The sequence below is a fragment of the Panthera uncia genome, assembly GCF_023721935.1.
Source record: "Panthera uncia isolate 11264 chromosome C1 unlocalized genomic scaffold, Puncia_PCG_1.0 HiC_scaffold_4, whole genome shotgun sequence".
Taxonomy (NCBI): Eukaryota; Metazoa; Chordata; class Mammalia; order Carnivora; family Felidae; genus Panthera; species Panthera uncia.
Window position 1 is genome coordinate 84,165,592 of NW_026057585.1, and position 25,758 is coordinate 84,191,349.

At 51.1% G+C, this 25,758-nt stretch overlaps 1 protein-coding gene across 1 annotated transcript; it reads right to left on the reverse strand.

Annotated features, from left to right (window-relative positions):
- Window positions 1–58: 58 nt before the first annotated feature.
- Window positions 59–23,244, reverse strand: SMPDL3B (sphingomyelin phosphodiesterase acid like 3B). The gene is made up of 8 exons (XM_049618820.1): window positions 22,683–23,244; window positions 14,453–14,666; window positions 9,377–9,474; window positions 5,505–5,648; window positions 4,367–4,539; window positions 3,344–3,524; window positions 3,125–3,258; window positions 59–714 (listed from the first exon to the last, which is right to left on the reverse strand). The coding sequence occupies exons 1-8, from the start codon at window positions 22,741–22,743 to the stop codon at window positions 349–351; spliced, it is 1,371 nt and encodes a 456-aa protein (XP_049474777.1). The 5' UTR covers window positions 22,744–23,244; the 3' UTR covers window positions 59–348.
- Between the last annotated feature and the right edge of the window lie 2,514 nt (window positions 23,245–25,758).

Below are 25,758 nucleotides of genomic sequence, written 5' to 3' on the forward strand. Positions count from 1 at the left end.
AGCGCGGGAGAGAACGAGGGCACGGGGTCAAGACTCGGCTTCCAGGAGGCTCGTTTTGCTCTGATTATCCAAATACAAGGGGCGGGGGGAGGACGTTCGGTAACTGTGCAAGGGAGTTGTATAAAACCTTATTTACATATTAAGAGAAACGCACAGAATAAGATGCTCGATGAGCATTGTTTTTTGGATGAAAAATGTCCGGGAGAGGGGCGGGGCTGGTTGCGCGGGAGTCTTTGGAGGTTCATTGCCCAATCCGGCTGCCCCATCCCAGTTCACTCTGCCGACGCCGAGCAGGTGTGGCCGCGTGCTCCCCGGGGAAGGGCGAGCCAGGCGGCCGGGCGCCCGAGGTCACGGCGCTAGCAGCGCGCGCAGGCCCAGCAGCGCCGCGAGCAGGAGCGCGAGCCGGGGCGCGGGCGCGGCGCCGGGGGCGCGCAGGCAGGCGGCGTAAGCGTCGAAGGCCACCTCGCGCATCGCGCACACGTGCTCGGCGCTGCAGGCCGGGTCGCAGGCCTCCCTGTCGTAGCTGACCGAGTTGTAAACGTAGTAGCGCTGCAACGTGCCGGGGTCGCTGGCGATGCGGCCCAGCGCCGCGTGCATGGAGCGGGAGCCTGCGTCGGGCACCCCGTAGGCCTCCGTCAACCGGTACTCAAGCTCCCAGAGCGGGATCCCCTTTTCGTTCGCCTGGCTCAGGTTCACGAAGTAGGTCACCATGTCCTGGTGGAGGGAGGGAGGAGGGTAGGCCATGAGCAGCCATCGGCTTCCACCCCCCAATCCTGCACCTTGCATTTGCCCCCAGACTCTTTGTAACCATGACTGCTGTTGCTGACGAGGCACCTGCACTTAATACCCGATTTCACAAATGAGGAAACTGAGTCCTAAAGAGTTTAATTAATTTGGGCAGGGTCCTACCGGTATTTAGTAGCAGTGGCAGGTTTGGAATCCAGGTGGTTAACCCTGCGGCCTACGCGTTTTCTGTCCCAGATACACAGGAAATGTTTATAGAATTAAGGGATAAAAAGCAACTTTAAAAAGTAGGATGGGGTGCCTGGCTGAATGAGGTTATGGGATTGTGGCTGCCGAGGGCTTGGGATACACTCAAGACCCCTAGGTCTCCAGTGCATCTTCAGAACTAGAATCTGGAAACGTTTATCTGTCCAATGCTTTCCACTTAAATTTGTGGGCCTGCCTCAAGTCACTAGAAGTGGGGTAAGAGGAGCTGCTATGAATAGATGGTAACTTCCCCCTGGGCACATTACGTTATTTCGTTTGGTCCTCTCGAAACCCTGTGAGGTACTGTTACTCCCATAAACGGAGGCCAAAGAGGTAAAAAAAATTTCATGAGTGGTGGAAAACCCAGGCCTCTCTGACTCCCTCCCTGAGAAGGATGTAGAGTATGTTGGGGGCAGGGGGGACGAAGAACCAGGCTGTGATTCCTCTGCTAAGGCCCTCTGAGTGCCCATGTGGACAACAGGCCATACTCTTGAAAGTCCTCAAAAAAAAAAAAAAAAAGCCCTCAGACCTCTTTTCCATACACATTTGCTCTGGAATCAAGGACCTACGTTATCTCATCCAGCCCCTGGCTATAAATGTCCTCTCTCAACAACCAGATTAAATCTCTATATCCACTTCTTCCTGGGCCTGCTCCTTGAATACCCTGCTGCCTCTTCCCTGGGCACTTTTGCCTGGATAGCATCTAGACCTCCCAAAGTTAACAGGTCCCCAACCAGACTTCTGATCTTCCCTCTGAAACCTGTTCCTCCTGCAGTGATCCCATTTCAGTGAAGGACAGCTTCACCCTTCCGGGGGCTGAGGCCAGAGCCGGGACTCCTGTCTCTCACACTGTTATCCAGTCCACTGGCAAATCCTGTCTTCTCTGCCTTCGGCATACATCCAGGATCTGGGGCATCTCACCGCCCCACTGCCACACCCTGGCCCGCGGCACCGTCACCTCTCAGTGATTATTGTTGTCACCTCCTAACTGATCCCCCCTCCCACCGCCATTTCTGCCCTTGCTTGCCCTTTAAGCCTGTTCTCTGAATACCAGACTTGGCGGTTTTGTAAAATTACAAGTCAGAATATTTAGTTCTTCTGCTCCAAACCCTTCACGTCCAGAGTCCCACTCATGGCTGACATGATCTGACCTCATTCTTCCCACTCTCCCTTTGTGCCTTCCTCTGCAGCCACAGACCTCCTTGCTCTTCCCTAACACACCGAGCACACTCCCACCCCAGGGCCTCTGAACTTGCTCTTTCCTCGCCTTCCCCCCGCCCCACCATGCTCACCACGTGGTTCCCTCCCTCAATTTACTCAGAATTCAAATGTCACCCTATCAGTGACACTTCCCTGCCTCACCCATCTCACAGCATACATACATACCCTACTGCTGGCACACTGGCCTCCTCACTCTGTTTTCTCCTTAGCGCTTCTCTCCATGCCTCACTTAACTTTCCTGATTTGTTTATTGTGTGTCTCCTGTAAGAACGTCAGCTCCAGGAGAGTGGTGACTTTATTATTGTTCACTTATGTGCCTCCTGAACTCAGGGCCTGGGAACCAGGGAACACGGTAGATGCTTGGTATATTTTGTTGAATAAATAAAGGAATAATATTTCTTTGCTGTTTCAACAATCGCAAGCACATCCCAGGAGATGAGGGTTGCTTAATGAGTTAGGGGCCTGCTTTGGCTGGGACCTAGTTGGCATAGGCATGAGGTGGGCAATGGGCATGAGGTCACGACTGTCGGAAGCCTTGAATACCAAGCCAGGGAGATCCAGCTTATTATCTTAAGGGCACTGGGGAGCCATTGAAGGTTTTTGAGCAGGAGAGAGACAAGAAGGACTTAAAAAAAAATTAGTTCCTTCTGTAGTATATAGCAGACGAGCTACAGCAGGGCAGGGCTAAAGGCAGGCAGGCCAAGTTGGAGAATGTGATCTAGGGTGAAGGGAGATTTGGGGACAAAAAACTGACCTGATTTGGTTGCAGGATTTGGAGGTGGCTCAGGGATTCTGAACCTGAGCTCTAGAAGAAGGTGGATTCCCTGGAAGGACTTAGGCAAGGCAGTGATACATTCAGGTCCCTCCCCACCCTCCTCCTCTGGCCCCAACAGACCCAGGCAGGGCTCCTGACCTGCAGGCTCAGTGTGGCTCGGTCATACTCAAATACCCGGATGCCTGGATTGTTGGCCCCGTTGACCACTCCAGGTAAGGTGGTTTTCCATGGGGTGACCCCCGGTGTAAGGAACATGACGCTGATGGGGGCACCTTTCAGGAGAGAGACAGTGGGACTGAGAGAGGCTGGCAAGAGGAGGAGGGGGCTGGGCTGGCAGTTGCCCTCCTCGCCGAGTACCTGTATCATCATAAAACATCCGGAAGCTGTCAGTGTGGTGGTGACCGAAGAACTGCCCCGCGATGACATGATGGTGCTTCCGGACCACCTTCAAGTACTCCTCATTGAAGCCTTCCCGGAACCAAGCTTTGTTCCGAGTCTTCTCAAAGAACCCTGGGGGCACGTGGCCAATAATGTACACCTGCACAGAAGGGGTACCCAGGAGGGGCTCAAGGATGCCCTCCCCGACCCCTCACGCCTGCCCACCCGCCTCCCAAAAGGCAAGCAGACAGGATCAAAGGTACCCCTTGCAAAGCAGATTCCGGTACTCTGGGTACCCAGCAAAGATTTCACCTGGTGTTTTCCACTGTGTGCCTTTGCCTGTGCTAAGCCTGCCACCTGGAGTACGCTTTTCTGTTTTTCTATTTATGTATTTTGAGAGAGAGAGAGAGGCAGAGTGTAAGCCAGGGAGGGGCAGAGCGAGAAGTAGAGAGAATCCCAAGCAGGCTCTACCCTGTCAGCGCGGAGCCCGATGACGGGCTCGATCCCACAAATCATGAGGTCATAACGTGAGCCAAAATCAAGAGTCAGACGCTTGGGGCGCCTGGGTGACTCAGTCGGTTGAGCGTCCAACTTCTGCTCAGGTCATGATCTCACAGTCCGTGGGTTCCAGCCCCACGTCGGGCTCCGTGCTGACAGCTCAGAGCCTGGAGCCTGCTTCGGATTCTGTGTCTCCCTCTCTCTCTGCCCCTCCCCTGCCCATGCTCTGTCTTTTTCTCCCTCTCTCTCAAAAATAAACAAACACGAAAAAAACAAAAAAGTCAGACGCTAACCAACCGAGCCACCCGGGTGGCTCCTAGAATACTCTTACTCTTTTTCACAGGCTGTTGTGTGGATGGAAAAAGCCGCCTCCTGGTACCAGGCTGATGAAGGACCCCTCTGTGATGGGGGCATCTTGAGTGGTTGGGTGAGTTTGTGTGGAGGCAGGAGACTCCTTCAGGAAGTGACCCCAGAGAGGTGGGAGGTGGAGGCAGGAGCCGTTACCATTTCCTTAGCTCGGGATGCATTGGTCAGCACGTCTTCCAACCACTGGAACTGCCGAGCGGGGTCGGCCATGCCCGCTGTTTGCTCATTGTTGCCGTAGTACAGGTTGGTGTTGAGGACGACGACACGCCCAGCCCCACGCAGTCCAGGCAGCTTCTCGGCATAGAAGGCACCTAAGACGTCACAGCCAGAGAGGATCTGAAGGGACCTCTGTGCCCTCCACTCCATGCCCAGCTTCTCCTGCCCTTGCGTCCTCCCTTCCCATCTTTCCCATAGGAGGGGCACGGTGAGTAAAACCAGAGGCTCTGGAGGCAGCCAGCCTAGGTTCAAGTCCTGGCTCTAGCAGTTAGTAGCTGTGCAGCGTGAGAAAGTGTTTACTTCACCTCCCCGTGCTTCGGTTTCCTCCTGTCTCTAATGTGCATAACAGCAAGAAGCATTTGTCCCTCCAGATCCGCTGTCAACCCCATTCACTCAACACTCTGTCCCAGAAGCTGATCTCTGTGGACTAAACCCGCGGGCTTCTGGTTGGGTTTTCACCATTTGGAACTGAGGACAGGGAAGAGAGTAAGCCAGGGTCACCTTGTGCTGGCTGTGTCTCCGGATCGGTGGCTCTCAGCCACTGATTTTGTCCCCCAGGAACCATTTGGCAGGGGCTGGAGACATGTTTGGTTATCACAGTGGAGGGTGTTACTGGTATCCGGTGGTTAGAGGGCTTGGATGCTGCTATGCGCCCTACGACACACAGGACGGCCCCCACGGTGAATTATCCGGCCCGAGGTGTGAACAGTGCCAAGGGTGGGAAACCCGGCCTCAACCGGAGGTCACTGCCCCTTCCTAGGGTTTTTGTGAGGAGTCTCGGAATGTGCTGAGAGTAAGTGCCTGGCACACAGTATATGCTCAATAAACATTCATTTATGATCCTCACTAGCGCTGTGGGGTGGAGAGTATGGGCACTGGAGTCGGCCATCCCTAAGCTGGCTGATCTTGGCCAAGTGAGTCGACATCTTCAAGCCTCTGGCTCCTTATCCGTAAAATGGGGATAAAGTCAGTACCTGTTTCACGGGGTCGTGTTGAAGACAAGATTCAATCAGACCTTGGCGTACAAGTAAGTGCTTATGGCTGCAGATGGTGCTAGTACCTTCTTTGAAGAGAGCGATGGATTCGTTACTGAGCCAGGGCCTCCACAGTTCTGCTACCTGATCATAGATGCTGTTGCCCCCTGCTGGGAGCTGGTTCTTGGGGTGAAAGTCATGATTCCCCAAAGCAGCGTAGACTTTAGTACCTGGGCAGGAAAAAAGAGAAATATAAACATATTTATGTGAAAGCGCCTGGTGGAGTTAGTCATTTTCAGTCCGCTAGGAGCCGACCGCGCTAATGGAGAAACGCCGTAGCACAAATGAGGAAAATACAGAGATAAGCAGAAAACCACATTCAGTGGAATCTGGCTGAACGTGGCTCAGACCTGGGAAGGAAGAGCCGTGAGTTCTCTGATCCCAGTTCCGAACCCCATTCCCAGCATAAAGTTCCCTGGTCGGAAGCATCAGAGGATGAGAAGAAGAAGGCTAGAAGATCTAAATAATCTTCACATCCATTATCAGCCCCTTGGCAATTTAGTGCTCCCTTGTTCTTGTCGATTCCAGGTCCACTGACTTTTAGGGAAAGGGTTTGGTTCACTCGGGGAGCCTTAGGAGTTTCAGTCATTCGTGAGTCAACGGGTGTTTATCGAGCACCTCATGTAGATCTGGGAACCAGGCACCCAGTCCCCGTCCCAGGGGCCTTGCAGTGCAGTGGGGTTGACAGGTATTGAGTAATTAGAGGTGTGAGGGTGTCACAAAAAAGGGAAGAGCCACTTGCAATAGAAGCCTACAACAGGGTGGGGGTGGAAGGAAAGGAAGGAAAGGAAACGAAAGGAAGTGGCTTGTGAATGACTCCTGTGGGGAGGGAGCCCATCAGACTCATTTCCTCCCCAGAAGTAGCCTCATTCTTGCTTTTATTTTACTTCTGTGTCTGGCAAGTAGTAGTTTCTCAATAAAAGTTTCACAATAAACACGGGGCACCTGGGTGGCTCAGTCGGTTAAGTGTCTTCAGCTCAGGTCATGATCTCACGGCTGTTGAGTTTGAGCCCCAGCTCGGAGCCTGGAGCCTGCTTCAGATTCTGTGCCCCTCTCTCACTCATGCTGTCTCTGTCTCTGTCTCTGTCTCTCTCTCTCTCGAATAAATAAACATTACAAAAAAAAAGTTTGACAATAAATAAAAACCCCTCTGAGTTCAGGGCAGGGTTTTGCCCTTAGCCTGGCGTTCCCCAGGGACTGACCTTGAACCAATGAGGGAGGATGGAGCCTCCAGTTCCCACTTGGGGAGATATTTTCACAGAGACTTTTTGCGCTGTAGAGCCTACAAGATCTGAAAGTGCTAAAACCTCTGCTGAAGGAGGAGGTTGTCAAATTCCCATCAAGAATTGTTTGCAAAGGCAGAAGCCCTCACTGTACCCGCCTGGAAAACCCTCGCCTCTTTAACACAAATGCCACCAGCCTTTAGGAATCCATCTCAGGGGCACCTGGGTGGCTCGCTCAGTTGAGCATCCGACTCTTGGTTTAGGCTTCAGATCATGGTCTCACGGTCATGAGATCAAGCCCCAGGTCGGGCCCTGCACTGGGCACGGAGCCTGCTTAAGTTTCTCTCTTTTTCCCTCTCTCTCTCTCTGCCCCTCCCTCATGCACACTCTCTCGTGCTCTCTCAGAAAAGAAGAAGAAAAAGAAAAAGAAGCCACTTAAAAAAATGCCCCAAACCCCACACATCCCTGGAATTCTAAGAACAGATGAGAAGGGAGGAACTCTCTCCTTCCTTCGCTGCTTCTTTGTGCCAGGCACGGTTAGAAGCTTCTGACAAGCACAAGCTCCATGAGGGCACAACCTGGCCAAGTTCCCTCCCCCCTAGAATGGTATCTCACTCACAGTAAGAATAAGATGCTCAATAAATATTTGTTGACTCACTAAATGAGTGAGTGGATTACTTAATCCTGACAACAACCTTCTGGGCAGGTACCGTTCTTCTCCTCGTTTTGCACAGAGGGGAAACTGAGTCTCCAGGGCATTGCCCAGTGGGAACTGGCAGAGACTGAATCGGGACTGAGATCTGTTTGCCCAGCACACCTGCATTCACCACTCAGCCATGCTGGAGGAGAGGGGCCGGGGTTCACAGTGACTCTGATGGGAACACAGGTGGCACGTGGCCGGAAGAACGCATGACACACGATGTGGATCCGAAATCCGGAGTTGCGGTCCCTTCCTCCCCTGCAGCAATTTGCTTGACTTCTCAGTGCTCCGGCTTTATTTATCAATAAAACGGAGAGGGCTTGCTTGACCTGTGTTGCTGTAATTCTCAGATAATGCCTCGGGGCGCCTGGGTGGCTCAGTCGGTTAAGCATCTGACTCTTGATTTTGACTCAGGTCCCGATCCCAGGGGTCTCGGGATCCATTTGATTTGAACTCTTCTAGTATGTTCTATTTTAACATCTCTACAGGCGGAGTGTAACTTACTGAGGCCATGAGGAAGCACTGTCGTACTTGAATTAACAGCGTTTTTGTCCTTGGCAATACATAAAATATGAGGCGACTCACAGTTGATAGCGTCTGGAATATTAGGAAATTCAGTAACTGTGCAAGTGTATCATAAGCTAGAGGATCTTCTACCTTATGTTTGTGTGTTAACTCGTACTTACAAAGCATTTTCTCAGCCATCGTTCCGCTTTTATTCCCGAAGTGCATGGGGAGCCAAGGAAAGCGTGCTCAGAGTTGGATGAGTTTGAGTCCCTCCCTGGGAACTGACTGGCTCTGAGCCATAGGTTCCTCATCTATGCGTCCAGACAACTAGACCATGCTGCATAAAATGATGCCCGTCGGGGGAAGAAGGTGGCAGAAAGGTTGCCTGGAGGACAGATGTGGGGTGGTGACGGCAGCACAGGGCCCCTCCTGGAGTGGCAGGGGCAGTGGTGGATAAGAGTGGCGCTCAGAGCTGGATTTGTGTCCTCACCCTTGCCACGTGACCTTGACCAGTTTGCTTGACTCGGAGGCTCACATTTCTCACCGGGAGAGTTGAAACAGTAATAGCACGTCCCTCCAGGATTATCGCGAGGAGCTAAAGCATATAATGTTCTTAGAACAGTGCCTGACACAGAGCACTCGATGCATAGATCCGTGTAGTCACTGCTGCCGCCGTATTTATTTGTATCATCATTAGCCCATATCTGGGTCCTGGGGACCCATGACTAAGGCCTTTAGAGGATGCAGCTGTACCAGAACCCGGAGGAAGGGAGTGGGGGGCTAGTGGGCTGCTCTCACGGGTCCCCAGCTGGTAGCCCGAGAGCCCGATTCAGCCCCCAGGACCTCGTGTTCGGCACAGGCTGCTTAAAAACATTTTCAGGGTCCATTAGGTGAGGGATGCGGATCCCATTCTCCTTGTCATGTTCCATGGGACTGCTGCCATCATCACTCACAGCTCTGCCCGCCCTCCTAGGCTCTGAAAGCCCCAGAAGTGCAAGGACAGCACCTTAGCTGGAGCCCAGCATCTCCCGGAGGCCCCTGTAGCCAGGATGGTTTCAGGGCAGTGGATGGCAGCCCTGGGGCCACCGCAGGACATAGGGCTCTCTGCGAGTCCCCGTGAGGCTTCCTGGGAACCGTGCCTGTATGTAACCGTAGATGCCCTGAGAAGGGGCCGTGAGTCTGCGTTAAACAGGCAAGGCCAGAAGGCAGCGAAATGTCAGGCATTTCTGTTAACGGGATGCTGCGTGTAAACACGGGCCAGTGATGTCTCACATTCTTTGCAGCGTTGTTGGAAGGGAAGAAACAATCAATCGCCGTGAAGTGCCCCGCCGGGGACTTGGCCAGCAGCCAGTGCTGCTGGTGGTTGAAGGTCCCTCCTCCACATCTTGCTGCTGTTGCTCTCCCACCGTGCCGGACACTGCCTGGGGTTTCAGGAACTGCTTCAGGGGAACCAATGACAGAGTCTTACCTGGAAAGACCTCTCTGATGAGCCTGGTCAGGCGGTCCACAATCGCCAGCACGGCTGCCTCTCCCAGCCTCTCATTGGGCACATGAGGTGTGTCGTCACTGGAAAACACCATCGAGCCGGTTTGGTGTGGGCAGCTCAGGAAGGGGCATGAGAAAAGGAAGGGACAGCCCAGCCATGAGAAAAGAGGCTGTGGAACTGGCCCTCAGGCACCCCCTGAGAGGGAAGGGCCAGGCTGGAGCTGGGGGTCACGCAAGACAGAGCTCAAACCTGGGCTCTGCCGTTGACCTGCTGTGGGTCCCTGGGCTGGTTGCTTAACCTCTCTGAGCCTCCATTATGTCGTCTGTAAAATAGGGAAGATAATGGTACCTACTCCTAGATTTTCATGAGACTTTATTAAAGGGGGAAAAATTATGTGTGTGTGTGTGTGTATGTGTGTGTGTGTGTGTGTGTGTGTGTGTGTCTGTGTATATATATATATATAATGTTGTAGACTGGTGGGACCACTTTCTACCTTATAAAGGGCATATTTCCTGGGCAGCTCTCCTAACTTGGAAAGTCTTTTCCTTTATCTTCTTTTTTTTTTAAATTTCTGCTTCTTGGGGTTTTTTTTTTTTAGGCTTATTTATTTTTAGAGAGAGAGAGAATGTGCATGCATGCATAAGCAAGGAAGGAACAGACAGAGAGAGAGAGAATGAGAATCCCAAGCAGGTTCCATGCTCAGTGCAGAGCCCAACACAGGGCTCCATCCCACGACCCTGGAATCATGACCTGAGCTGAAATCAAAGAGTCGGACACTCAACCTACTGAGCCACCCAGGTGCCCTTATTTTCCTTTCTCTTAAAAAAAAAAAAAATAATAATAAATACAAAATAAAATGTAGACTAGTAGCTGCTCCGTTGTAATTATTATTTAAAGAGGGAAGCTTGAGAGTTCCACTCCCATCTTGCAGGCCCCCAGGAAGCTCGGGGTGGAAAAGTCATCTCTGAGTCCTGCTCTGTTCCCTAAAGGGTTCTCAGGAGTTTGGAGCTGGCTTCAGAGTTTAGAGTTCAAATCTACTCTACGGCAGATCCAGGACCTGCCCCAGGACCGTTCTGTCCCTCTTTCGGCTGACCTAAATTCCTGGATCCAAGTTCGAAATACACAGCAAGGCCAGGGAGCAGGGAGGAGAATGGGGAAAGGCAGGTTAGGGGATGGGTCGGAGCCCCCACAATCTAAAGCCTGAGGACCCTGCTGGACCTGACAGGGTGAGGCAGCCGCTGCCCAGGTGCCCTCTGCCCCCTCCCCACTGCCCCCCATCCCCGGAGAAGTTAAGTAGCTTAATTAATAGTACTGCTACCGTTGCTAACAGCTCACCGTGGCTTACTCTGTGCCAGGGGCTTTCTGTGTGTGACACCCACATCCCCGTGGGCTTCCCATCGATGATCCTACAATGTGAGTTCTGTTGTTAGTCCTGTTCGACAGATAAAGAATCAAGGCACAGAGAGGTGGAGAATCCTGCCCAAGTGTATAGAGCGAGAAAGTGGTGGAGCCAGGGTCTGAGTTTAGTCAGACTGGCTGCAGGGTCCACACTTACACTCATCACACCCTGCTGCATTCCTGACACCCTCCTCAGGGCTGCAAGAGGAACCTCTCGGCCCTGTCTTCTCCAGGGACAGGCCAGGGGTCCAGAGTCATCAGAACAAAGTTCGTTTTTTATTTGTCCCTAGTTTGGAGGATCTAATTCTTTCTTTTAGAAAACACTTGCAGTTTCTTGGGGCGCCTGGGGGGCTCAGGCCGTTAAGCGTCCGACTTCCGGCTCAGGTCATGATCTCACGGCTCAGGGGTTCGAGCCCCGAGTAGGGCTCTGTGCTGGCAGCTCAGAGCCTGAAGCCTGCTTCGGATTTCTGCGTCTCCTTCTCTCTCTGCCCCTCCTCCACTCATGTTCTGCCTTTCTCCCTCTCAAAACTAAATAAACAGGGGCACCTGGGTGGCTCAGTCGGTTGAGCGTTCGACTTCGGCTCGGGTCATGATCTCACGGTTCCTGGGTTCGAGCCCCGCATCGGGATCTCTGCTGACCGCTCAGAGCCTGGAGCCTGCTTTGGATTCTGTGTCTCCCTCTCTGCTACTTCCCCACTCACGCTCTGTCTCTCTCTCTCAAAAATAAATAAACATTAAAAAAACAATTAAAAAGAAAACGAAACTAAATAAACATTAAAAAAAAAAAAAAGAAGAAAGAAAACACTTCCAGTTTCTACAGATTACCTCTAAGGGATGGCAACTTGCCCAGGGAAGTCAAACTTTTTAGAAATTGAATTATAAAAGGTCCCAGAGGTTTCCCGGAAGCATCCTGTTTCTGTTAAAGGGTCAGAATTTCCCAAAGTAGTCACCTTTCCCAGAGGGCTCACGTCTTTCAGAATGTTGCACGTCCCTCCCACAGCTCCTCTTCAGAGAATTCAGAGCAGAGGCTCCCGGAGCCAGATGCCTCTTGGGAGCAAGAGTTCAAGGTCATGGCTTAAAGCTCACTCTCTTCTTAGACTGATTCCTGAGCTGCCCAGGACTGCCCTGAGACACTGCCACATTTCTTGTTTGTTGTTGTTTTTTAAGTTTATTTATTTATTTATGTTGAGAGAGAGTGTGCAAGCAAGGGAGGGGCAGAGAGAAAGGGAGAGAGAGAATCCCAAGTAGGCTCCATGCTCAGTGTGGAGCCTGACATGGGGCTTGATCTCACGACCGCAAGATCACCACCTGAGCCGATACAAAGAGTTGGACGCTTAACCGACTGAGCCACCCAGACGACACGACCCTGTCACATTTCTTAAGTGTCTAGCTTTGGCATTGGGACCAAGCGTCCTGGCCGCCCTGGCCCTGGAGGGTTCTCACTGGTCAGACTGTTCCGCCCGAAGATAGCGCGTGGGGTGATTTCTGCTCAGCCAGACTCCATTTCCGCTTCTTATCCAAGGACGCTGCTGTGAGTCCTCCAACTTCCCTTAGCACTGGCGGTCCTTGTCACTCGAGGTCCACCCTTCGCTCACCGGCTCCTTTCTCCCTCCCTTGGTAGGTCAGCCTGACTTGTGTTCAGCCCCCTGGCTGAACACAACCACCACCCCCCCACCACCACCACCAACCACAGGGTCCATCTGAGGGTCATTCCTGGTCACTCCCATGCCACACTAAAGGACAGCTGAGGGCATCATGGGTTTGATCCTGCCCTGTAGAAGTGTCCATTGAGGCTGAAAGAGGGAGCAAGAGGTCAGAGCTCCTGCCGGCCTTCTTCACCAGCTCCCCGGATACCACTTCCTGTGAGAAGTCCTCCCCGATCCTGCCACATGGAATCAGGTGCCCTGCGAAGCTCCCGCATCCCCCAGTGACTCTCTCTCCTTGCTGGGATACGGTGGTTCAGTGGGCTTGTCTGCATCGCCCCAAGACCGTGAGCTCCTTGAAGGCCAGTCCAGGTCTTATCATCTCAGCTCCCCAAGTGTCTACCCCGGGGGCTGAACACAAGTCAGGCTGACCTACCAAGGGAGGGAGAAAGGAGCCGGTGAGCGAAGGGTGGACCTCGAGTGACAAGGACCGCCAGTGCTAAGGGAAGTTGGAGGACTCGCAGCAGCGTCCTTGGATAAGAAGCGGAAATGGAGTCTGGCTGAGCAGAAATCACCCCACACGCTATCTTCGGGCGGAACAGTCTGACCAGTGAGAACCCTCCAGGGCCAGGGCGGCCAGGACGCTTGGTCCCGATGCCAGACCACTCTCAGGCTCTCTGATGTGGCTGGAAGGAGCAGGGTTCGGAGCCCATGGCCAAGAAAGAATTCTTGAGACATCTTCGGTGCAAAAAGGGTGGTTTTATTAGGGTACAGGGACAGGACCTGTGGGCAAAAACGGCTGCACTGGGGTTGTGAGGAGCGACTGGTTATATAAGATTTTCTATCCTATGGAGGAGAGGGTGATGTTAGGGCTCCAGGAAATTGAGTTCTAGGTTTCTGGGGGGAAGTGGGGTCTGATTATTGATAAGATTGCTTTTTTTCTTACGAAACATAAAGCCAGGGGCTCCTGGCTGACTCAGTCGGTTAAGTGTCCGACTTCGGCTCAGATCACAGTCTCACGGTTTGTGAGTTTGAGCCCCGCATCGGGCTCTGTGCCGACAGCTTGGAGCTCGGAGCCTGCTTCGGATTCTGTGTCTCCCTCTCTCTCTCTGCCCCTCCCCTGCTTGCACTCTGTCTCTCTCTGTCTCTCTCAAAAGTAAACATTAAAGATTTTTTAAAAAATAAAAAAACAAAATAAATCATTAAAACAGTGGCAAACTGATGGAGACCCATGTCCTGCATGACTGTGATCTCTATCAATTAACCACTTGTTTTTTCCTTTCCCTTTCCTTCCTTCTTGGACAGCCAGGAGCCTGAGAATGTCACACATATCCCACCTGGGGGCAGGGATAGGGTTCTGGGGTGTTACCTTGTGCTTTGTCCTCAGCTTGCCTTTTGCTTCCTCCTCACCTCTACCTTCTTCCCTCCCTGCATTTGGATCTCTAGGGCTTGGAGTCCCTAAACACTGGTGGGAGTGGCCCCAGTGTCTGTCCACCTGACTTAAAATCCAGGAATTCTCGGGGCGCCTGGGTGGCTCAGTCCGTTGAGCATCCAACTCTTGATATTGGCTCAGGTCATGATCCCAGAGTTGTGGGATCAAGCCCCAGCACTCTGCACGGAGTGTTGGAGCCTGCTTGGGATTCTCTCTCTCTCTCCTTGTCTGTGCCTCTCCCCCACTCACATGAGTACAGGGATTCTCTCTCTCTCTCTCCCTCTCTCTCAAATAAAAAATTAAAAAAAAAAATCCAATAGCTGTCCACATACCCAGATGGGCCATGACTGTCCCCAGCCTCAGAGTGAGCTGCGTTCTGCGTTCTGCTAAGTCTGGGAGACACAGAGTCACGGGCACAAATTTTGGGATCAGCCAGGCCAACAGTCCTTTGAGCAAGTTGCATAACTTTGAGCTTTAGGTTCGTAGACTCTGAATCAGGGCTGGTGAGAGGACAAATGGAGATAGTGTGGGGAGGGTGCCAGGCTGGCAGGTGAAGGCTAGCCTAGCTCTTGTGACTGCTCTCACCCGGTCCAGAGGATGAAGTCTGGCTTGGGCTCGATCTCCTTCATGGCATAGATGGAGGAGTTGATGAGGACCCAGGGAGAGTCGCAGAGGTAGTCACCCCAGGGGCCTGCATTGGGCACCGGCTGGGAGCCAGCTGATGGGCACACCTGGAGGGGGTCTTCAGATACCTTGTAGTCAGGGTCAAGGTGCAGGTCCGAGATGTGCCAGAACTTCCCTGCAGAGGAAAGGAGACCCTCTTCAATGCTGGTCCCTCCCTGAGCCTGGATGGCGAAGACGCCCAGGGGTACCCTGGGCTGGGAGAGAGCAAGCTGTAAATGTGAAATGAAGTTTCCTCTGAAGCCAGCTTTCAGAGAAAAAGAGCCACAGGTCTGACTTTGCCCAGGGAGGCACTGAGAGTAGGAGAGAAAAAGATTGGCTCTGTCCCTGCCCTGTGACCTTTGACCTTCCCCATCTCCCCACCTCAGGGGACCCAGCAGCAGCGTGAAGGATTGGGCTTCGTGACCCTCAAAGAATCCTTTGGGAGTTAGTTCTAAGCAGAGTGCTTGTTTTAAAGCAAAGTTTGGGTAGGGGCACCTGGGTGGCTCTGTCGGTTGAGCGTCCAGCGTCAGCTCAGGTCATGATCTCGCGGTTTGTGAGTTCGAGCCTCGCATCGGGCTCTGTGCTGCCAGCTCAGAGCCTTGGAGCCTGCTTCGGATCCTGTGTCTCCCTCTCTCTCTGCCCCTCCCCCACTCATGCTCTGTCTCTCTCTCTCTCTCCTTCAAAAATAAAAATATAAAAAAAAAAAAAAAAAAAAAAAAAAAAAAGAGCAAACTTTGGGGAGTGTCATGGATAAGCACTCAGGCTCTGGAGCCACATAAAAGCTGTGTGACCTTGGGTGAGTTGCTTCACCTTTCTGAGCCCAGAACCAGAGGCAGATCTTCTCATGCTGCAGAGAAATACAGACGAAAATCTGAGCTGGGAGAAAGTCTACACACCAATTGCCTTGTAAGATCTTGCTAATTAGCGAAAGCCTGGGGGACATGTGTGGAGATGCAGCTCAGCAGTGCTGGGCGAGAAAAGAAGGAATGTTCCTTCAGATTGGGCCGAGTTTCTGGTGTGTGTACTTAGTGGCTCTGGATGCAGCTGGGAGTGGCCCTGAAGTGGTCAACTGAAACCTGGTCTCAGCCAACTAAGGGCGGCTGAGATGCCAGAAAACCTCTTGGTGTGAGGGGAGCCTGGCTGGCTCAGGCGGTAGAGATACTCTTGATCTTGGGGTTGTAAATGAGTCCCGTGTTGGGTACACAGATTCCTTAAAAATAAAACCTCACAAAAAAAAAAAAAAAAAAAAAAAAAGCCTCTCAGTGCGATCGAGAGAAAGGAGTCCCAACAAAGAAAACGAGCTACACGGGGCAGATTTGACATCTGTACCCAGCACAGCACAATGGGTAAGTAGTTTGGAGGAGGCTTATGGAACAGGTTTGGCCTCTGCCCTAAAGCCTGGAATTTCCTCACCCTCCACCATTGCTGTCGCTTCCTCCTCCATTTCCTGTGTCACTTAATGCCAATAGTCGTACCCACCCCCCACCCCCCGGCCCTGCCCCCAGCCCAGGAAATTGGGTCAGCCTGGGAGTCCCAGCTTCTGCAGCTTTCATGGTTGGATGGCCGGGGCACCACCCAAGCCACAGGGCATTCAGTGTGGCTCTAGGAGAGGTCCGAAGGTCAAGTCCAGCCCCTGATCCTCTCTCTCTATGACTTCTCACCTCTCCTTATCTAAACCTGGTCCCAGGAAAGGATCAGAAGCTTACTTATACTAAGGTGCAAATGACTGATTAAATCTTGATCCCTCCCAAGGTCATTACATAGTCACCAGAGCCCTGCAGGTACAGTTGACCCTTGGACAGTGCAGGTTAGGGGCACCGACCCTCCCTCAGTCACAAATCTGTGCATAGCTATGACTCCCTCAAAACTTAACTACTAATAGCCTACTGTTGACCAGAAGCCTTACTGATAACATAAACAGTTTATAAACACTTATTTTGTATGTTATATATATATATATATATATATATATATATATATATATATATGATATCCTGTATTGGTACAATAAAGTAAGCTAGAGAAAAAGTGTTATTAAGAAAATCATAAGGAAGAGGAAATACTGTATCAAAAAATCTGTATGTAAGTGGACCTACAGTTCGCACTTGTGTTCTTCAAGGGTCACCTATATTGATCACCACCCCCATTTTGCAGATAAGGAAACTAAGGCTCAGAGGTCAACCTGCCTGAGATCACACGGTAAATGGTAGAGGTCCTGCGTCTCTTGATTCTCTCCCAGGAAGATGTGATTGCTAACAGGGTAAAACCGATGCCTTTTTATTTTAGATATGTCTTTTTGTAGACTTTTGCAGTCTATGCCTGCATGTTCATTCTTTACCCAAACTGAGAGTCTTTGTTTCTAATGGGGGCAATTTAAACTTGTTACACAGGCCATGACTGCATGTGAAATTACTCCTACAGAGACAAAATCCCAAGCCAGAGGAAAGAAACTGCCCCGTTTCAACTAGTAAATGGGCAGAGTTTGGTAGGCTTTCCTGAGCCCCTGCACAGAGACTGAAAGGGGGGTCACATCCGCTTCTAAGCCGGAGACGGAGCTGACCGGGTCGGATGCAGTGAGAGGCCCTTTGCCCTTCTCTCTGGAGCGTGATCCCCCCCACCCCACCCCACCCCCCCGCCCTGCCCCGCCCAAGACCATGCAGAGACCATTCCCCTGCCTCAAGCTGGCTCTTTTCCGCTAACCATCAACAGGGAGCAGATCTGCCCTTTTGATGTCATGCCTCAAAGAACTCAGTGAAAGTTGCTTCACTTCAGAAACTCCAGTCTGCTGACAGGCTCACGGGTCAGCTGTTGGTTTCTCTCTTTCCACAAGCTCCCTTCCCATGAGCTCTGGTCTAGTCAGAGTGTAGAACTGAAACTCCTTCCAGCCTCCCTGGCATTCCTCGTGGTGTGTGTGTGTGTGTGTGTGTGTATACATGCATGTGCCCTGGAGGCCTGACTCCAGGAGAGGCCAGGATAGTGGAAGGAATGGCGTAGAGAGCAGGGGGCTCCACCTCCTTGGGCTCTGGTGTCTTCACTGTGGAAGTAAATCACACAGACCTCACACAAAAGAACTCACCCCACTCTTTCGCCTCGTAGGGCCTCTTTCTGGCTTCTTTCTGGCTTCTCTGTGGCCTTCCCCAGTCTTCCCCAGGTCATTGCTCACATGGCTGCTTTGTCCTCCTCATTCAGGCCTCAGCCCAAGGGTCACCACCTCAAAGAAGCCTTCCTTGACTACCTTTTCTCAAGTTCCATCCCCCACCACCCGTCTGGTCACTAGTTATCGCCTCCCTCAGTTTTATTTTCTTCAGAACACCCTCACATAATGAAATGAGCTTATCGACTCTATCATCCACCTTCCCTGTCTACTCTGTCAGTTCCGTGAGAGATGCAGCCTGTCTTGTTCATCTCTGTGTCCTCAGCACCTCGAGCAGTGCCTGGGATGTGGAAGATGCCCGAATAGATGTTCAATCAGTGAGCAAGGCTGCGAGGAAGATGATGGGACTCGTGAGACTCAAAGAATGTTAGCCAGGTGCCCTTTACATGCTCATCTCACTTCATCCTTGCCGCCATTCTGTGAGGTGGGATTCTTATGCCCGTTTCACAGATGAGGAAACTGGGGCTCAAACCCAGCCCTCTCTGACTCCAAAGCTGAGGCACAATGTTGACTCGGAGCCTCCAGCAGATGGCTTTTATAAAACATGTATGTTGCCCACAAAAGGGTGGAAACCACAGGCTTCTATGGAATTAGCCACAGACTGTGAGGAATTAAGCTCTAATTAAAACGTCATGGAGGGGCGCCTGGGTGTCTCAGGCGGTTAAGCATCCAACTCTTGATGCTTGGATGGCACCCGGCCATGTGGTGGACAAGCCAGCCTGTGCTCATTCCCTGGGCCACTGTGCCCCTCAGGCCTCAGTTTTTCTTCTCTTCTGGAACCTCTGTTTCCTCAAACATAAGATGAGAATATTGCACAAAGGTTATCCGAAGGCCCTGCCGGTTCCAATGCTATTATTATTGTGTATAACCCACACCACAAGATGATCGTGGTCCCTATTTTAGTCCTTTGTTTTTGACCCTAAGCATCGACCCCAAACATTTCCATTATAATTCCTCCTCTGGAAACCGAGGCCCTCCAAAACACAGAGGGTTCCCTTGTTAAATCCAACATTTAGGACCCCTTGTGTTAAGTACATAAATTGCTCTCTCTTCATGACAGCCCCGTAGGCTTACTCTTGAGGGAAATGTTTTCCTACCATGCTAACCCACACTGAAAGAGACTGTTTCTCTGCAATTAGAAACTGAAGGATAGGGGCGCCTGGGTGGCTCAGTGGGTTGAGCATCCGACTCTTGATTTCAGCTCAGGTCATGATCCCAGGGTCATGGGATCAACCCCGCATGGGGCTCTGTGCTGAGCATGGAAACTGTTTAGGATTCTCTCCCTCTCTCTCCCTCTGCCCCTCTCCCCCGCTCATGCACTCTCTCACTCTCTAAAATAAAAGTAAAAGAGTGTGTCTCTACCATTTATTTTTTAAAAAATGAAGCTGAAAGACAAGGCCGTGCTGCACGGGGGCTACATGGGAGGAGACAGAGCCAGGGAGCAGGCACCCCACCCAAGCTCTTCGCTAAGGAAGGTGCAAGCAGGAACCCCACATTTCAAGACAGAGCAGGTATGATTGCTCTCCGATTGGGTGTCTCAAAGTTCTCCTGCACTTGAGGGAAGATTTGGACTCTGAAAAAACCTAGCGGTACTGTGGAATTCTTTTAAAATTTCATTTTGGGGGCACCTGGGTGGCTCAGTCACTTAAGCGTCTGACTCTTTGTATCAGCTCACGTCATGATCTCAAGGTTTCGTGGGTTCAAGACCCACTTCCGGCCCCGCTCTGGCAGTGTGGAGTCTGCTTGGGATTCTCTGTCCGCCCCCCTCTCTGCTCCTCCCCCATTTGTGCTGTCTCTGTCTCTCAAAATAATTACGCTTAAAAAATAAAATGTAACTTTGTTTTTAAAGCATAGATGTATACATTCCAGAAAGTTTGGAGAAAAGAGAAAAAAATTGTACCTATAAAACCCACCATCCCAAGAGGACCCTTCCAAGGGCATACTGTGTAAGGCAGCTGAGTACGGACTTGGTTCTTGCCACTTCCTAGCTGTGGGACCTTGGGCAAGTGTTGAGCCTCCTCTGAGTCTCATTTTCCTCATCCGCGAAATGGGTATAATGGTAATAGTACCTGCTTTATAGGGTCTATAAAAACCAAATGAGGTTTTTCTTCTCTCATTTTTCAAGTGGGTTTTGAAAGGACAGCTGATAAGCCACTAGCATCAGCCTGGCCCCTCCTAAGTGTCAGAAAATAAACGTTAGCTCTTCTTGGCTCTTTGCTTTAGTGTCTCTTTGTTTTGACATAGCATTATTTTATAAACAGAGTGACGTTGTACTGCTTGGGTTCATGTCCCAACTCGGACATTTACTACATGTGTAACCTTGGGTTGGTCATTTAACTTCTCTGAGGCTCCGTGACCTTGATAATCCCTACCTGACAAGGCTGTTGTGAGGGTATTCTGTAGAAATTTCAGCAGTGCCTGGCATACAAGTACTTGATAAATATCCCTATTGTTCTCAGTTTTGCTGTGACGCCCTAAAACTTTTCCACCGGGTGTTTTTTTCCACAATCTCTTCAGCTATTCCATTACTGCTGTCAGCATTTTTCATTACCATAAACAACGCTGCAATGAACATCTTAGTGCCTTTGTGGGGCGGGGAGATCCATTTTAGCCACTAGGACTCTGGGCTGTGGGGTGCCCACTGGCATTTGGATTTCCAAGAAAGCATATTTAAAAGTGAAAGAGGGGCGCCTGGGTGGTTCAGCCGGGGGTGGTTGAGCGTCTGACTTCAGCTCAGGTCATGATCTCACCATTCATGGGTTCGAGCCATGGGCTCTGTGTTGGGCTCTGTGCTGACAGCTCAGAGCCTGGAGCCTGCTTCCAGTTCTGTGTCTCCTTCTCTCTCAGCCGCTCCCCCATTCATTCTCTCTCTCTCTCCCTCTCCCTCTCTCTCTCAAAAATAAACATTAAAACACTTTCGAAAAGAAAAGAAAAGTGAAAGAGCGAGAGTGAGAGATCCTTGCAACCATTCCCGCCCTCCAGTCAGACTGGCAGGGCCCAGAGTCCCCCAGCAGGGTCGAAGGAGGACTGCCACTCAGCGTCTCCTGGACACGTTGCCCTCACAGGGAATGACACGCTGTCAGCGCTCATCCCAGTGACACTTCCTCCTTGAGGTCAGAGCTTTTAGAGCCAAGTCCCTCTCAGGCCTTTTGCTCTGGTCTCCAGCCCCAGGCCCCGTGCTCCTCCTCGCTGGCCTCTGGGATGCGGCCGCACCAGCAGGGTGCTTTGCCAGGGCTCCCAGCTGCTCCTGGGTAGTGTCTGGGGACATGCACTGACCAGGGGAGCACCTAGCAGCTCCAGCCTGGGAGAACTGAGCTCCACCGAGCAAGCCACCAGCAGAGCCCTGACCCCTTTCAGCCTCAGTTTCTGCAGCTACAGAAAGGGTGGAGGGTCACCTCTAAGGTCCCATCCGAGGACTCCCGGAAAGGGCAATCTAGGATCCTAAGGAAAATTCCAAGTCCAGCCGGCCCACTGACTCCTCTTCCACCGCATGGAAATCCTTAACGGGCATCCCCAACTGGACACATCCCTAATCAACCTGCCACCCCCTCCTGCTGCACCTCAGCCAATGACAACTCGGTCCTCACAGCTGCTGAGACAAAAATCTTGGAGTCACCCCCACCATCTGCCAGCAAGTTTTGTCCAGAATCACACCGTCTCCAACCACTCCTCCTACCGCCCCGGGGAGCCTCCACCTCCTCTCACGGGACAATGGCAACAGCCCCCCATGGGTTTGGCTGCTTCTCTTTTACCAGGGAGCCCAGGACTGAGGGAGCATCCAAGTCACTGAACTTCCGGTGCTAAAACTAGGCAAGTCTCAGGCACACTGAGACCCTGCCTTTACCCCATTGCTGTCTCCTCTCAACATGCAGCCCAGGGAGCCTTTTAAACTTACACAATACAGGGACACCTGGGTGGCTCAGTCGGTTGAGCATCCGACTTCAGCTCAGCTCATGATCTCATGGTTCATGGGTTCGAGCCCCATGTCAGGCTCTGTGCTGACAGCTCAGAGCCTGGAGCCTGCTTCGGATTCTGTGTCTCCCTCTCTCTCTGCCCCTCCCCCGCTCATGCTCTGTCTCTCTCTGTCTCAAAAATAAACATTAAAAAATTTTCTTTTAAACCTACACAAGTCAGGTCACCCCACAGCTCTCCCCAAACCCTCTAATGATGTCCCATTCTACCCTGAGTCCTTACATTGTCTACATGCTTATAAGTGAGCTGACGCCAGCCCCCAGCGCCCTCCCTCCCCCCATCATGCCCCCAACTTCATCTCTCCCACTCACCTTGCCTACTCTGCCCCAGCCACTCTGGCCCCACGCTCGTCCTCATATGCATCACCTGAGCATCAGGCTCAGGGCCTGTGTGCTTTGTGAGCTCCCTTACTGGAATGTTCTCCTGGATGTCCATATGGCTCTCTCCCTCACTGCTTCAGGTCTCTACCCAAATGTCACCTCCTGGCCACTCGTAAGTACCCCCATCCCCCACTCCCACCCCTTTATTCTGCTTTATTATTCGGCATAACACTTATTATCTCCTAGAAGACCATGCATTTACTTGTTCATGTGTCTTTTGGTCTGTTTCTCCCCAGGTGAAGGGCTGCTTCACTAGGGCTCAGCTTTGTTCCTTTTCCTTTCTGTCCCATTCCTGGTTCCTAGAATAGTGCATGATATGCAAAAGGCCCTTAACCAACGTTTGCCGAATGAATTCATGAATCTGCCCGCCACCTTCTGCCTCTACCAGATGGCTGGCTCTTATGTGCCCACATCTCTTAGTGAAGCCAGTGTCCCTCCCCTGGCCAGCCCTGGCCTCCACTTCAAATCTTCAGGCCCAAAGAGCAGCCCCTTCCCACCCCCACTGACTCTCTCCCAGGCCTCCCTGCCCTAGCTTCCTGCCTTGCTATTTTTAGCAACATTTTCAGCTTTCTGTGAGCAGTCCCCAGCAGCCAGGATCGAGTTCATAGTACAGAACAAAGGCATCAAAGGCATTTGCAGCACCTACCTGGTTCAGCCCTGGTGACTCCCCAGTGGGCCAAGAAAATCAGCAGCTTGAACAGCCTCATCTTTGGGACTCGCCTCGTCTTTAGGGCTCACTTCACGGGAGCCACAGGACTCCCCCGAATCTGTGACTGAAACTGCAGGCTTCCTAACTAGATGTTGTTGGCCGTGGGCCTGAGCAGAAGTTCCCGTCCTGTTTCCCTGTGTGCCTAGTCATCCAAGGCACTGCCTCCTCTGGCTTTTCTGCCTTTGCCTCGAAGGGCGTGAGCAGGGCTTGCCCAGGAAGATGCACCAGCCAGGCCTTTGAACTCTGAGGGGTAGAAAGCCACACCTGTCCTGCCTGTCAGTCCAGCCAGTAACTGGATTCTCCGGGAAACTCACTCGGCACCAGTCACTGCGCAGCAAATATCACCTACTTTCAGAGGTTTTACATTGCCCCACCCTGAGCAGAACAAACAAAGCTGGATGAAACAGCTGGCCTTTGCCATCAAAGGAATTGACTGCTAGCTGGAGCTCCAGATGCCCTAGCACAAGAGAACCCAGACTGAGTCATCCGTTCATTTATTCCAGGAACCCATGTCCCCAGGAGACAGAAGGGACCCAGGACAGCCCCTGCCTTCAACAGGGAGAGGGAAACCAGTGGACTGCAGTTTATTTATTTATTAAAAATATTTTTTTAATGTTTAATTTTGAGAGAGACAGGCACACACAGAGTGTGAGCAAGGGAGGGGCAGAGAGAGAGGGAGACACAGGATCCGAAGCAGGCTCCAGGCTCCGAGCTGTCAGCACAGAGCCTGACGTGGGGCTCGAACTCACAGACGGTGAGATCGTGACCTGAGCTGAAGTCAGACACTTAACCGACTGAGCCACCCAGGTGCCCCGAGATGCAGTTTAGCCCGTTAGGTGGCTTGACAAACCCAGAGGAGGAATCAAACCCTTGAGGAAAGGGAGGTGATGGGGCTCATATCTTCTTTTATTATGGAAATTACCAAACAGAAGCAGGTAGAGACAACAGCATCATGAATCCTCAGCATCCATCCTCCAGTTACAACAATTAGGAACTTATGGCCAATCTTACTTCATTTGTACCCCCACCCTAACCTACTGGATTATTCTATAGCAGATTCCAGAGATCATATTGTTTTGCCCATAAATACTCTAAAAGATAAGGATTCTTTTTTTTTCTCTAACAAAATGATAAAAAATAAAATACTTGGTCAATGTTTAAATTCCCGACTGTCTCATAATGTTTTCTTACAGTTGGTTCATTCAAATCAGGATCCAAACCAGGTCTGATGCGGGCAGGCTGAGTCTGAGAACCCAGAGGAGGGTCCCACCAGACCAGCCAAGAGGGTCCTTGACTTCATGCAGCATAGAAATCAAATGCAAGCCAGAGAAAGTAAAAACAGAGTTTATTGAATAGTGTAAGTGATGGGTAGAGAATAACAGATGGGGTGTCTGGGAGACTGAGGAAGGAAAATAGAATAAGTCTTGTTGCTTGGGGCTCGGGGTTTATATTAGAAAAGGATCTAAGGTATGCATTCCTCCAGGAATCCAGGGTAAAGTCCAATCCTAGGCGAGTGTCAGGTGAACAAGCGATGTCATTTCAGGGGCGCCTGGATTTCAGCTCAGGTCATGATCTCACAGTTCGTGAGATTGAGCCCCAACATCGTTCTCCACTCTGGCACTGTGACACCTGCTTGGGATTCTTTCTCTTCCTCTCTCTGCCCCTCCCCTGCTCACTCTCTCTGTCTCTCTCTCAAAAATAAATAAATAAACTTAAAAAACAAACAAAAACAAACAAACAAAAAAACCCTGGTAGCAGAGCCCTCGGGGTGTGGAGGCAGCCCTCAGGTGACTACTGACCTTTGTCCGGGCCTCAGAGCCTCTGGGAAGCCAGGCTGTATCTATGGTTGTCTTGGGGTTCAAGTCCACAGAGTCTAGGAAGGTCAAGAATGAGGCCATGATAGAATCCATGAACGTTGACATCTAGTCCAGTTTTTCTAGAGCAAACATACATTGCTCTTGTGTATTCCTTCATTTACTCTTGTATTTAACATGTATTCATTAAATACCCTCTGTGTGCCAGATGCTGGTGATATAATGATGGACAAAAATAGTTTACAGTTTACTGAAATAGGCTTTAGTAAAATTCATATAGATTAATGTCAAATTATAACTCTGATGGTGCCCAGTTTGGATGCCATCCGAAAGACCTCAAGCTTTTTCCTATAGGTCATGGGCGATCACAGAAGGTTTTGGAGCAGGTACGTGAAAGGATCGTAGAAGAATTCCTTGTGAATTTTCCCTTTGCAGCAGCAGTGACTGACTCAAAAGAATGAGCATCTAATAACAAAACGTGGCATGCCTCAAAGTATACTTTATAATTTGGGTCTGTTCTAAGCTGGGCTTTTGTGATGGTTGATTCTTAAAGATCCCAAAGAGAGGGGCACCTGGGTGGCTCAGTTGGTTAAGCATCTGACTCTAGATTTCAGCTCAGGTCATGATCTCATGGTTCGTGGGATCGAGCCCTGTGTCAGGTTCCGTGCTGACAGCAAGGAAGCTGCTTGGGATTCTCTCTCTCTCTCTCTGCCCCTCCACTGCTTGAACATACTCTCTCTCTCTCTCTCTCTCTCTCTCTCTCTCTCTCTCTCTCTCAAAATAAATAAATAAATAAACATTCAGGGGGAAAAAAGATCCCAGAGAGAAATTCTGAAGCTGGCCATACCTAACAAACTCAGCATGGCCAAATCTTCACTGAAGAGGCTTGCTTCTGTTCTTGAATTCCTGATCTGTTTCTCCTTGTTACCCAGATTCACAACTAGACTCCATTCAGGGTTAGCATAGCTCTTGGCCCTTCACAAGCACTAAATAAGTATTTGGTGAATAAGTGGATGATGGAGAAATTAAGACTGAATGAAGAACACATTAATAAGTTGCAGACCTCTTGATGTAAATTAAACAATAAATACATTTTTTTAAATTTTTTAATTTATTTTTGAGACAGAGAGAGACAGAGCATGAGCAGGGGAGGGGCAGAGAGAGAGAGGGAGACACAGAATCCGAAGCAGGCTCCAGGC